The sequence below is a fragment of the Acinonyx jubatus genome, chromosome A2 (genome assembly GCF_027475565.1).
Source record: "Acinonyx jubatus isolate Ajub_Pintada_27869175 chromosome A2, VMU_Ajub_asm_v1.0, whole genome shotgun sequence".
Classification (NCBI taxonomy): Eukaryota; Metazoa; Chordata; class Mammalia; order Carnivora; family Felidae; genus Acinonyx; species Acinonyx jubatus.
The window spans coordinates 116,097,410-116,110,225 of record NC_069383.1 but is presented as its reverse complement, the minus strand read 5'-3'; the positions used below and the strand labels follow the sequence as shown (position 1 = coordinate 116,110,225).

At 43.0% G+C, this 12,816-nt stretch overlaps 1 protein-coding gene across 7 annotated transcripts in view; it reads right to left on the bottom strand.

Annotated features, from left to right (window-relative positions):
* The window catches only part of SRGAP3 (SLIT-ROBO Rho GTPase activating protein 3), a 354,753-nt gene that overhangs the window by 52,753 nt on the left and 289,184 nt on the right, over window positions 1–12,816 (bottom strand). For all 7 annotated transcript variants that reach the window (XR_008297014.1, XM_053219015.1, XM_053219016.1 and 4 more), the window contains one exon: window positions 6,915–6,999. Coding sequence is in view for 6 of the 7 variants with exons in the window: in XM_053219015.1 (XP_053074990.1) it covers window positions 6,915–6,999 (85 nt within the window). In the remaining variant the exon portion in view is untranslated. The remainder of the gene's footprint in view (window positions 1–6,914; window positions 7,000–12,816) is intronic.

Sequence of the window (12,816 nt, the reverse complement as noted above, 5' to 3'; positions counted from 1 at the left end):
GGTCTCACCATCCACAGAGACTGCTTGCTCCGTGTGGCCGGATCCACTTATCTTCTGCGTCTTCTCTGCTCTTATCTGACTTCTCAGCACCATCAACTCAGTGAATCACTCTCTTCCTCTTACCAAGTGTTCTCCTTGATTTTCATGACTCCACACTTGCCAGGTGTCCTTCCCACCCTCCAGGCTGTTCCTCAGTTTCTCTTGCTGTCTCCTCCTCATCTGCCCCCAGGAGGTGCACCCAGCTCTCTTTCTATACACCCTCTCTGGGTGACCTAAGTGCTGACTGAGGACTCCCTAATCTTACCTCCAGATCTTCCATTCCCCTGGAATTGCAGACTCCAAGCCACTGCCTTCCCTTTTATTTTTAATGGCTTTATTGAAGCATAATTTACATATCAAAAAATTCACCCATTTGAAATGTATGATTCAATGATTTAGTAAATATTCAAAGTTGTGTAACCATCACCACAATTCAATTTTAGAACATTTCCCTCACATGAAAAAGATTCCTCAGGCCAATTCACAGTCACTCCCTCTCTCCTTCTCCAGCCTATGACAACTGCTCATCTATCCTCTGTCTATGGATTTGCTTATCTGGACATTTTACAAAAATGGAAGCATTCAATCCACAGTCTTTTGTGTTAGCTTCCTTCATTTAGCGTATGCTTTTGAGGTTCATCCATACAGCATGATTCAGTACTTCATTCCTTTAATGGTGCAGTTGAGAACCTCTAGGCCATGCTGTCTAATAGAAATATAATGTAAGCCACGATTTTTAGCAGCCACATTAGAAAAAGTAAAGATGGGTGCCTGGGTGGTTCAGTCGGTTGAGCGTCCAATTCTTGATTTAGGCTCAGGTCATGATGTCACAGTTCATGAGATTGAGCCCCAAGTTGGAGCCTACTTGAGATTCTCTCTCTCTCTGTCCCTCTGCCCCTCCCCTGCTCATGCTTTCTCTCTCTCTCAAAAAAAAAAAAAAAAATAATAATAATGAGGGGCGCCTGGGTGGCTCAGTCAGTTAAGCATCCAACTTCGGCTCAGGTTATGCTCTCACAATCCGTGAGTTCAAGCCCCGCATCGGGCTCTGTGCTGACAGCTCAGAGCCTGGAGCCTGCTTCGGATTCTGTGTCTCCCTCTCTCTCTGCCCCTCCCCTGCTCATGCTCTGTCTCTCTCTGTCTCAAAAATAAATAAAAACGTTAAAAAAATTTTTTTAAATAATGAAATGAAATTAATTTTAATAACATATTGTGTTTAACTTTATGCATCAAAAATATCACTTCAATGTATATTAATATAAAAATTCATAAAGTATTTCATATAGTTTTTGTATTAACTCTTTGAAATCTTGTTTTCATTTTATACATCTTAATCCATACTAGCCATGTTTCAAGCGTTTGATAGCTATATGGCTGGCAGCCGCCATACTGGACAGCTCTAGACTCTAGAATCCCATCCAGCATTCACATGAAAGGACTTTTTTTAAAATAATGTTTTAAGTGTATTTATTTTGAGAGAGAGAGAGAAAGACAGTGTGAGTGAGGGAGGGGCAGAGAGAGAGGGAGAGAGAATCCCAAGCAGGTTCCACGCTGTCAGCACAGAGCCCAATGCGGGGCTTGATCCCACAAATTGTGAGATCATGATCTGAGCTGAAATCAAGAGCCAGATGCGTAGAAAGTACTTTTTAAAAGAAAGAACCACGCATTTATTTTCTCTACAGAAAACAAGACCGAATGAGGATAGGGGCAAAAATGAGGGGAAGAAGAGAGTAACAGAAGTCTCAAAATAAAACACGGCAGGGAATCAACACACAATTCTTTAATTCCTAACCAATGCCACAAGCAGTTACAAGGGTTACTACATTTGGCTGAACTGGAGCCAAAGACCAAAGCAAGAAAGGCGAAACATTAGACAAAATTGACATATCTCTTATGCATAATCTTATTATGTGTCTGTAGTCTCAGACAAACTCCCACCAGATGCCAATCTGAGCTACAGGTTTCATACAGACCCAAGACCCCGAGTTGCAGCTAAAGCAACCCACGAAAGGGGTCGGCCAATGGCCTGCATTAACTATAAAACACACAATTTCCCTTATGGCTGCAGTAAGCTGTGCAACTCTGACTCCAGAGGGGACCTACGAGGTGTTTCCTGTTCCACCCTCTCTTAGTTCCAAAAATGCACACTCCTCTATGTGCGCATTAAGGTCTAGCCACCCTTCCCTTCTTTTAGTCCTGACTCACCATGTTCCTTCCCACATGCTGTTCCCTCTGCCCTGACACTCTTTCCTCAGTTGTTCACAGGGCTGATGTGTTCTCACCCTTCAGTCTCAGCTTGAACATGACCTCCGCCCCGAGGCTTCAGTGCTCACCCAACCTAAAGCAGATCTCCTCTCCCGCCCCCTCCCCCGTATGAACAATTGTTCTCTATCTCAGCCCCAATTTCCCATTCATGGCACTTAAAATGGTTGTAATTCTTTATTTAGTAGTTTGTTTACTGTTCGAGGTCTCTGTTCCCCATGACAGCAGGAACCTTGTCTGTCTTGTGTTCACTGTTCTCCCCCTCCAGGCTGAGCATAGCATCTATGCTTTGGACAATGGATGGACAGATAAATGGACAGATAAGGGCAGAAAGGGGAGAAGTGTGGAGGTAGGAATCTAAGTGTTGAAGTCCTGCAGTGCAATGTCAGAAACATACTCAAGGCAGACTTTCCTCCAGCAAGGAATCAAATATATTCCCTGTCAGCTTTAGACTCCTATTCTAGCTCTCAAGAACCCCATTACCAACATCTTTCGGAATCTGTTTTCGCAACTCCTAGAAAATATCAGAAATCAAAACTGTTCTGCCCTTTACCTTCTGAGACCCACTGGGATTTTTAAAAATATATTTTATAGTTAGTGGCCCAGTCATTTTCAGAAGGTCAGACTGTCTGGTCCTGGCAAACACTGGCTCTATAATGTGCTATTAAATCTTGGTCTGAAAAGGTTATGTCCCATCCCTTTTATAGACAATGCACTATTCATTCTTGAGAGGCTATCGTAAATTGAAACACCACCCATATCTTGGGTATAAACCCTGGAGCTTATAGACTACCCAGAGCAGTAAAAAGGTCAGGGATCTAAGACTAAGACAGGATGATAAACTAAGAATCCTATGGCCAAAAACAATGGCATAGCAACAGCCAAGGGCATATAGGGTGCGTTCTTGTTCCCAAGATGTGGCTGTGATGTTTACAACACGGAATGCCACTTTGCAGGGCACCTAGAAGCTTTTTGACTTATGTGTCTGGGATCAATCATGTTAAAAACTTTGATTCTGAGTGTGACCTAAAGACCATGTGTTTCCTCTAACTTGTGGCTTCTTTGAGCCATGCTGTCAAAAGACGACTTAAGAGAAATGGATTACATGACACATTTCATTAAAAAAAACAACAACAACAAGAAACAAGCTTTGTATCTTCTTAATCAAAATATTCCACTTGGCCCCATATTTCTCACCTGCTTCCAAAATTTCCAGACTGCCCCTCCCAATACAAAATAGCCTTCAAAGGGCATAAAAAGGTCACTGATGCAGGTGTAATCCTACCCTGGCCCACTCTTAGGGAAGCTTTCTACTGAATGGAAGAATCAGCACGTGCAAGAAGAGGTGAATCGTCTGTTGACACTCAGAAAAATAAAGGAGCCAAGATCTTGAGCTTGCTTTGGCCTGCTTAATTTCTTCCATGTCCGCTTTGCCCAACAGGCAAGAACGTGACCAATCTAAGTCAGTGCACGTTCTCCCCTTTCACCCGGTGCCCTAAGAATCCACATGTACATTTATCAGGCAGTGGGGATACAAAAGTGACTCAAGATTTGGTCTCAGCTGCAGTTCTTTCCAGTAATTGGACAATTTGTTAACTTTAGAAATAACAATGGACCAGCGTTTATTACTTGTAACGAATACTCCATACTCACTTATGATGAGTTGTTAGTGTCAATTAACAGGAAATACTGGATGTGGCATCTATGGGAACTAGCTGTACTATCTTTGCAACTTTTCTGTAAATCTAAAACTATTCTAAAACAAAGTCTATTAAAAAAATCCTCACCCAAATTGACCAGTCTAACAAGGCCCATCCCAGTTTTCAAAAGAAGCACAAAGCTTTTCCATTGCTGGCTTACTAGAGAATAGGACTGAGATTCTTCTGGATGGCTCTTTCTTTCTTAGCTGCCCTTACACTTCAGAAGCCACATTTTCCTGCAGTTTTTCATTGCTATTCAGCCTAAAACTCAGAAGGAGGACTGGTAAATCACATCTTGGAGCAAGGTATAGCTGAAGGCTAAGTAAACTTGGGAGACCAAATGGGTCAGGGGTTATGCCAACCCAAACTAATTTTTATTATTATTTCATCAAGGCTATTCATTCAGGCAAGGGCAGTAATAAACGGTTGCATCTGATAGCACACATGGGTGAGCTGGAGAGAAGCACCTTCTCATCTGGGATCTTATTTTCTAAAAGAACATCTACTTTTCTAAAACCAGGGCTCCTGATTTTGAACATACAAGGAGCCAACCAACTCATAGGGACTTGCCTTTTGGTACATGGCTCTGAGAAACAGCCTCCAACCCCCAGGGGCCACTGGCTATAAAACCAATCCTCCTTTTTAATGCTAGTCATGGGAGCTGTCCCTGGCACACCAGCTTGGCTCTTCCCTAGGACTTTCTGGCTCTCCTACTCCTATGCGCCCCACTCTTCTGGCCTAATATGGAAATGTCAGGATGGGCAGAATGTAGAGGAGTGTCAGGGGAAATGGAAAAAAAGCCCAGTGCAACTCACTGCTCCCACCCTTACCCCCAATCAATGAGGTCTGACAAATGTATACACCTGAGTATACACCAAATCAGGAGCATTTTTATCACCCCCAGAAGTTGCCCAGCTAGAAGACACAAAACTAATCTAAGCTGACAGAAATCCGATCAGTGGTTGCTTGGGGTGGTGGAGAAAGGATTCACCTCAAAGGGGTTCAAAGGGGCTTTTGTGGTGACAGAAATGTTCTATATTCTGATCTGGGTACATATGTTTGTCACAAGTGATTTCTACACAAAACGGGTGGGTTTTATTGTACATAAGTTATAGGTCAATAAAGTTGATTGAAAAAATTCTACTGATATTAGTTTTAACCCCCTGGTTACTACTCCAAGCCCCAGTTACTCATTTTTCTTGAAGCCTTTCCGGCTCTTCTGGGCCCACGGTGATCCCTTCCACTCCTGGCTCATACTCTTAAGAGTCTGTACTGTTCACCTGGCAATTCACCTAGTATTTCTGTGCAACTTAATGTTATCGCTTTAAATTTCTTATGAATTCATGAATTGTCTTCCTCGCTAGGTTAGAAGCACCTTGGGGCTGGGAAATGGTTTAATTTCTCGCTGTTTCCTCTAAAGCACGGGGCTCACAAATGCCAAGCATCTGCAGATTCCAGCTGTCCCCCTGATCGGTACCGAGTGGACAGTGTCAGGGAAGGCTTGGGTGGGCAGGGCACAGCCCCTAGGATGTGCACCTGTATGGAGAAGAGTGGGGTGCTATGCCCCCTATGACTCTCACCTATCACACTCCTACTTCCCTGGAAAATTCCTGGGTGATCTCTAGGCCTCCTTCAAGCTGTCGTCTTGGGATCTACTGGTATCATCACTTTGGAAATCCCGTTTCCTGGACCCCATGCTCTTTTTCCTTTACATAGAACACACCCTTCAGCCAACAGACCTCTCCAACAGAATACAAGAGTATATCTGGATGTGGGGCTCAAGCAGGGCCTCACAACTTCAGAAATGCCCAGCTCAGCTCATCCCCCTCATAGCTGACAGTCACACCACTTTCCAGGGCCACCACGATTTGCTGCAAGCCGTCCCTGACCTTGGGGCCAGGCTCGTGTCCTGGTGACCTTCCCATTCAACATTCATCCAATGACTAACTGAATGGCTACTGTGAGCCAGGTACTATTCTAGGCACCGGAGATAAAGTGGTAGACAAAATAAACAAGGAAGTCCCTACTTGGAAAGAAGATATGAGACAGTTGGGGTGGGGATGTACCTAAAGATAATAAGCAAATGAACAAATAATAAATAGGGTGCTTTCACATGGTGATGAATGAGATGAAGAAAATCAAACAGAGAGTGTTGGGACAGAGGTGGTGATTTCTTGAGGTTGGGTGACAAGGAGAGTCTCACTGAGGAAGTGACACCTCTGCTGACAAAGCTGAAGGATAAGGAGCCAACCCATACTGAGATCTGGGTTAAGGGCATTCCAGGCAGAGAGAACAGCAGATGCAAAGGCCCTGGGGCAGGAATGAGCTTCATGAGTTTTAAAGGGCAGAAAGGAGCGTAGAGTGGCTGGTGCACAGTAAGGGAGTAGACAATGATAAATATGGTCAGTGAAAAAGGTAAGGTTCAAATGACCTTTTGGCCTCATGTACTGTGAGAGCACTTTGGATTTTATTCCAACTGTCATTGGAGGCCTTTGCGCAGTTTTAAGCCTACTCCCCACATCCCTCAAGGACCAAAATACACATATGGATTTTTCTTTTCTGGACCTAGATGCCTGGCCAGACACTCTAGGAGTATTCCTGGCAAACAGTACCTGTTAAAAAACAGCAATGCAGAACTCTGTGCTCCTGGATCCCCACCCCCTACCTGCTGGGGACCCCTCTCATCACTTTGCCTTGGACTCTCCCCCAGAACCTAAACGAACATAGTTGCCCCATGTTTTCTGCAGCCACACTAGACCCCTCTTAGCATCTGTACTGGCCTGCCCAGTCCTGCCAGGTGGCTGTGCTACCAGGCCTCATTCAACCAAGTGCCCATGTCTCAAGCTGAAACGACCCAGGGGACCACGACAAAACAAGTATCCCTCCTCACAGGCCTCTGCCTTCCAACCAACTCACCTTCACCCAGGGTCTGCTTGAGTAAGTCATGCTTGGCCTGTAGCTTAGTGATGAGGTTACTGCCATTCACATATTCTTTAAATTTCTGTAAAACACAAGGCACAAGGACATTACAGACTGCAAGGCCAAGTCCCGTGGTCTCTGTCTCTAAAACTGACCGCTATGCCAGGGAGGTCAGAGGGAGATTATGCCACCCTCAAGGACCCCAGCATGGGGAAAAGAAGGACCTCTGACTTGCTCCTTTTCACTTCTCCACAGACCCCAGCTCTGCCGAGTGCGACCGTCCCATCCTGGGCATTTCAGGGCAGTCTGGGGGAACACAAAGAAAGCTCAGGGGGAATGTGAGCTGCGAAAGGTGCTTCTGTCAGGTGAGGACTGGGGACTGAGCCCCAAGCAGACAGCTTCGTTAGTCATCAAGCCTCCACTGTGCTTCTGGGCCACGAGCAATAAAAATGGGAGCCGTCTCTGGGGGCACACAGCTGAGGCAAGAGCGCTTTATCAGATCTGTTACAGAGGAGCCTGCGAAGGAAACTTCCTTTCATCTGGCCCCACTCCGAAGGAGGAAGGGCTTTGCAGGCCCCTAAAGACATTCCTATTAAAATAACCTCAATACATTGGGGGATACGTTTTTCTGCTTTTTACAGAGGAGACAGGTGAGGCTGGCATAAAGATCTGATTTGCCCCACGTCCCTGGGACTCCCAGGCTGCTTCGAGTTCAGGGACCTTGTCATGTACAATGTGTTTCAGAGCAGTGCAGAGGGACAGGAGTCACTGGGAACAGAAACACATCTACCTGTGCTCAAACTGAGCTGGACCTCAGCCACACCTCTGCACAAGTACCAGCTTTCCTTGGCCCACCCTGCATCACGTAAGCACAGGCCAGACCCCTCTCTGCTGGGGCATGTCTTTGCTAGACTGTGAGCTGCTGTTGGTGGGGTCCACACCCAATTTGTTTCCGGATCCCCAGTGCCTACAGCTGTGCCTGGCATATAGCCAGTGCTGAGAAACTCTGCTGAAGCTCTGATCTCGTGGGGGTTGACAGAGAGGAGTGGGAAGAGAGACAATAAGCTAATAAAGAAAGTAAAATACACGATTGGTCGGACGCTGGTGAATGCTATGGATAAAAATAAGGCAGGAATGGGGGACTAGGAACCAGAACAGACCTCACTGCATAGTTGCCATGTGAACCAAGGCCTGAAGGAGGTGAGGAAGGGGCTGTGTGGATACACGTGAGCACATGGGGAAGGAACATTCTCAGCAGATGCAAAGGCAATTGCAAACGCCCCAAAAACAAAGGCACAGGATGGTGTGATTGCCCCAAATCTGCCAGCTAGTTTCTCACCAAGAAATCCATTTTATTGCCCCACCAGAATGCTCAGAAAAGGGTGCAGAGGAGCAAACAAGTGAACTGTAGAGGCTCGGGACACTCCAATATGACGTGTAAAGGAGCATCTGGAACATCACCATCATCCTATTGACAACAGTTGTAGGGAAAAGGTCCAGGGACTGGGGGCTGACATGTGTACAGATAAGATTGAGGTCACCTCACCTGGCCCCATCTGGATAGGTTTCTGGAATGGTGGGACTGGCAGGAGACGATGGTGCCGTATCTCGTCAGCCACAGTCTTTGGCGCCTAGGACCTTGGCTCCTAGGAGCCACTCCCCTTGTACCAAAGAGCACCTGAAAGTTTTCAAGCTTGTACCTTTGGTCCTCATCACAATCTTGGATGGCAAAGAGTGGGGTGGGGGGGGCATCATCATTCCCATTCTTGCCAGAAGGGGACAGAAGCTCAGAGCTTAAAGTGCCACCTTGGGCAGCTTACTCACTGCCCTCCTCAGGGTAAAGTGATAACTGACCTGCAGTGTTTCTCCAAGTGTGGTGCAGGGACTGGCAGCCTCCTACCGGCTGGGAAGAGGGTCAAAATGCAGATTCCTGCTCAAGAATACTGTGAGTCTAACCCCTAATTTTACCCCTGAGGAAGGCACTACAGAGGATCAGAAGTGTTCAATTTCCCAGGGCCCACCTCGGGGAGGGTGGTATGCTGGGAGCCTACATTTTTAACAAGCTTCCTACATGATTCGAATACACACTTCAGTTTGATAAACGCTCTCCCCTAGGCTCTCTATGGATGCTTCCAGTAATGACACGCTCTGCTCTTATCACATGTTTAAAAATTTGCCATGAGAAGCAGAGCTGAGGTATAAGCAGGTATTTTCTCTACCATGCCTTGCTGCCCCAGGTAGTTGAAGCTCTAATCCCAACCATGTAACTCACCTGGGTGGGCAATTCACTGGTTAGTGGAAATTACACCCCGGGGCTCTGGAGCCCATAGACTTTGCCTACTTTTTCCAAGTTTCATCCAGGCTTCATATGTGACCCACGATGGAAAGAATACTATCAAATTGTACCAATGCTTGCATTAAGAGGAATATTATGTCCTTAAAAGTGCCTAAAATAATGTCATAACATCAAGTCATGAGGTGTACTAGCCAACCAGGTTGATAGATTAAATATTAAAATGAAAATATAATACCCATGACCCTTAATCATGAACACTGGTGAATTCTTTTCCTTTCAAGTCAGCCAGACCCCCTTTTCTCTGCTTCTGCCACCCAAATTTCTTTGCTTCCGCTGTCATAGTGAATTCATATTCATGTGCACTGCTTCCTTAAATCTCTGTGACCCATAAAATTCTCTTTGTAAATACAGTAGGCGCCCAGTGGAAGTGGTGAACCCCAGAAATTGGCATGGGCTGATTCACCAAGACTAGTCTTATTTCCTTTCTTGAAAACAACAAAATCAAACAGTGATGACTGAGGAAATGCAATATATGTCAACTGTTTGATTTCAAAAAAGGATTCGACAAGGCCTATCACAAGATGGAGCTGGGTGTCAGAACTGGGTGGGTTTGTGACTCGTTAAATGACCGCCATCTAGAGGTGTTGATACAGTGGATCACTATCAGCCTAGTGGCATGTTTCAAACAACTCTGTCTTTGGCCTTGGTTGTGGCATAACTATTAGTTTTTTTTTTTTTTTCACTGACAAACTTTAAGGTATGAAAGCCACACTCACTGAATCTGCAGACAACCTAAGTCTGAAGGGACAGCACATATGTTGAACCACTGCAACAAGATCCTGACAGTCTGAAGCCGCGAACTAAATCCATCAAGAGGAAATCTAACTGGTAAGAAACCTAACACTGACCCAATACATCAGCTACATATCCTTTAGCAGAAAGGTAGCCTGGTGTAATGGCAGTACATAGGGAACAGAGATTTAACTGACATTAACTTTAAAAAAAAAAAAAAGAATACAATCTTAGTTATAAGAGAAGATTATGAAAATGTGCATGCCAACAAATTGAACAAGATAAAAGAAATGGATAAATTCTTATAAACACATAACCTCCTAAAACGAAATCAAAAAGAAATAGAACATTTTAACAAGCTGATTACCAGCAATGAAATTGTATCAATCAAAAAACTCCCAACACACAAAAGTCCAGAAGCAGAAGGCTTCACAGGTGAATTCTATCAAACATTTAAAGAAGACTTAATACCTACTCTTCTCAAACTATTCCAAAAACAGGAAGAGGAAGGAAAGCTTCAAGATTAATTCTATGAGGCCCTGATACCAAAATCAGATAAAGACACTACAACAAAAGGGAACTGTAGGCCCATATCTCTGGTGAATATAGATGCAAGAATTCCCAACAAAATGTTAGCAAACTAAATCCAATAATGCATTAAAAAAATCATCCACCATGATCAAGTGGGACTTTTTCCTGTGTTGCAGGGGTGGTTCAATATTCACAAATCAATCAATGTGATACATCACATCAATAGGAGGAAGGATAAAAACTATAGATGCAGAAAAAGCGTCTGACAAAGTACAAGATCCATTCATAATCAAAATCCTCATCAAAGAAGGTAGAGGGAATGTACCTCAACATAAAAAGGCCATATATGAAAAACCCACAGCTAATATGATACTCAGTGGAGAAAAACAGAACTTTTCTCCTAAGGTCAGGAACAAGACAAGGATGTCCACTCTCACCACTTTTGCTCAACACAGTACTGGAAGTCCTAGGCACAGCAATCACGTAACTAAAAGAAATAAAAGACATCCAAATTGGTAAGGAAGAAGTAAAACCTTTACTATTTGCAGATGACATGATACTATATATAGAAAACCCTAAAGCCACTACGAAAAAACTACTAGAACTGATAAATGAATTCAGTAAGGTCACAGGATACAAAATCAATACAGAAAATCTGTTGCATTTCTATACACTAATAATGAAGTAGCAGAACGGGAAATTAAAACCACAATCCTATTTACAATTGCACCAAAAATAATAGAATACTTAGGAATAAACTCAACCAAGGAAGTGAAAGACCTATACTCTGAAAACTATAAAACACTGATGAAAGAAATTGAAGTAAAAACAAAGGGAAAGATGACTCCATGCTTATAGATTGGAAGAATTAATATTGTTAAAATGTCCATACTACTCAAAGCAATCTACAGATTTAATGCAATGCCTATCAAAATACCAAAAACATTTTTCACAGAACTAAAACAAATAATCCTAAAATTTGTATGGAACCACAAAAGGCCTCAAATAGCCAAAACACTCTCGAAAAAGAAGAACAAAACTGAAGGCATAATAACCCCAGATTTCAAGATCTGCTACAAAGCTGTAGTTATCAAAATCGTATGGTACTGGCACCAAAACAGACATAAAGATCAATGGAACAGAATAGAGATCCCAGAAATAAACACACAATTATATGGTCAATTAATCTACAACAAAGGATGCAATACACAATGAGAAAAAGAAGAGTCTCTTTAACAAATGGTGCTGGGAAAACTGGACAACTACATGCAAAAGTATGAAACTGAACGACACTTTCTTACACTAGACACAAAAATAAACTCAAAATGGATTAAGGACCTAAATGTGAGACTTGAAACCATAAAAATCCTAGAAGACAGCTCAGGCATCTGACATCAGCTGTATCAACATTCTTCTTGATACATCTCCTGAGATAATGGAAACAAAAGCAAAAATAAACTATTGGGACTGTGTCAAAATGAAAAGCTTCTGCAAAGGATACAATCAACAAAAACTAAAAGACAACCTAGTGAATGGGAGAGGATATTTGCAAATGGCATATCTGATAAAGGATTAGTACCCCAAATATATAAAGAACTTCTACAACACCTCCCCCAAAACCCCAAATAATCCAATTAAAAAATGAGCAAAAGATATGAGCAAATATTTCCCCAAAGAAGACATCCAGACGACCAACAGACACATGAAAAGATGCTCAACATCACTCATCATCGGGAAAATGCAAATCAAAACCACAATGAGATATTACCTCGTACCTGTCAGAATGGCTAAAATCAAAAACACAAGAAACAAGTGTTGGCAAAGATGTGGAGAAAAAGAAACCCTCTTGCACTGTTAATGGGAATGCATACTGGTGTGGCTGCTGTGGAAGACGCTATGGAGGTTCCTCGAAAAATTAAAAATAGAATTACCATATGATCCAGTAATTCTACTACTGGGTATTTACCAAAAAAATACAAAAACACTAATGTGAAAAGACATATGCATCCCTATATGTACTGCAGCATTATTTATAATAGCCAAATCAAAACAGCCCAAGTGCCCACTGATAGATTTATGCACAAAGAAGAGACGGCATGTATAAATACATATAATTTCTTGAGGAATTATATACATATATAAAAGAATGAAATATTGCCATTTGCAAGAAGATGGATGGATCTAAAGAGTATAATGCTAAGTAAAATAAATCAGTCAGAGAAAGACAAATACCATATGATTTCACTCATATGTGGAATTTAAGAAACAAAACAAATGAAC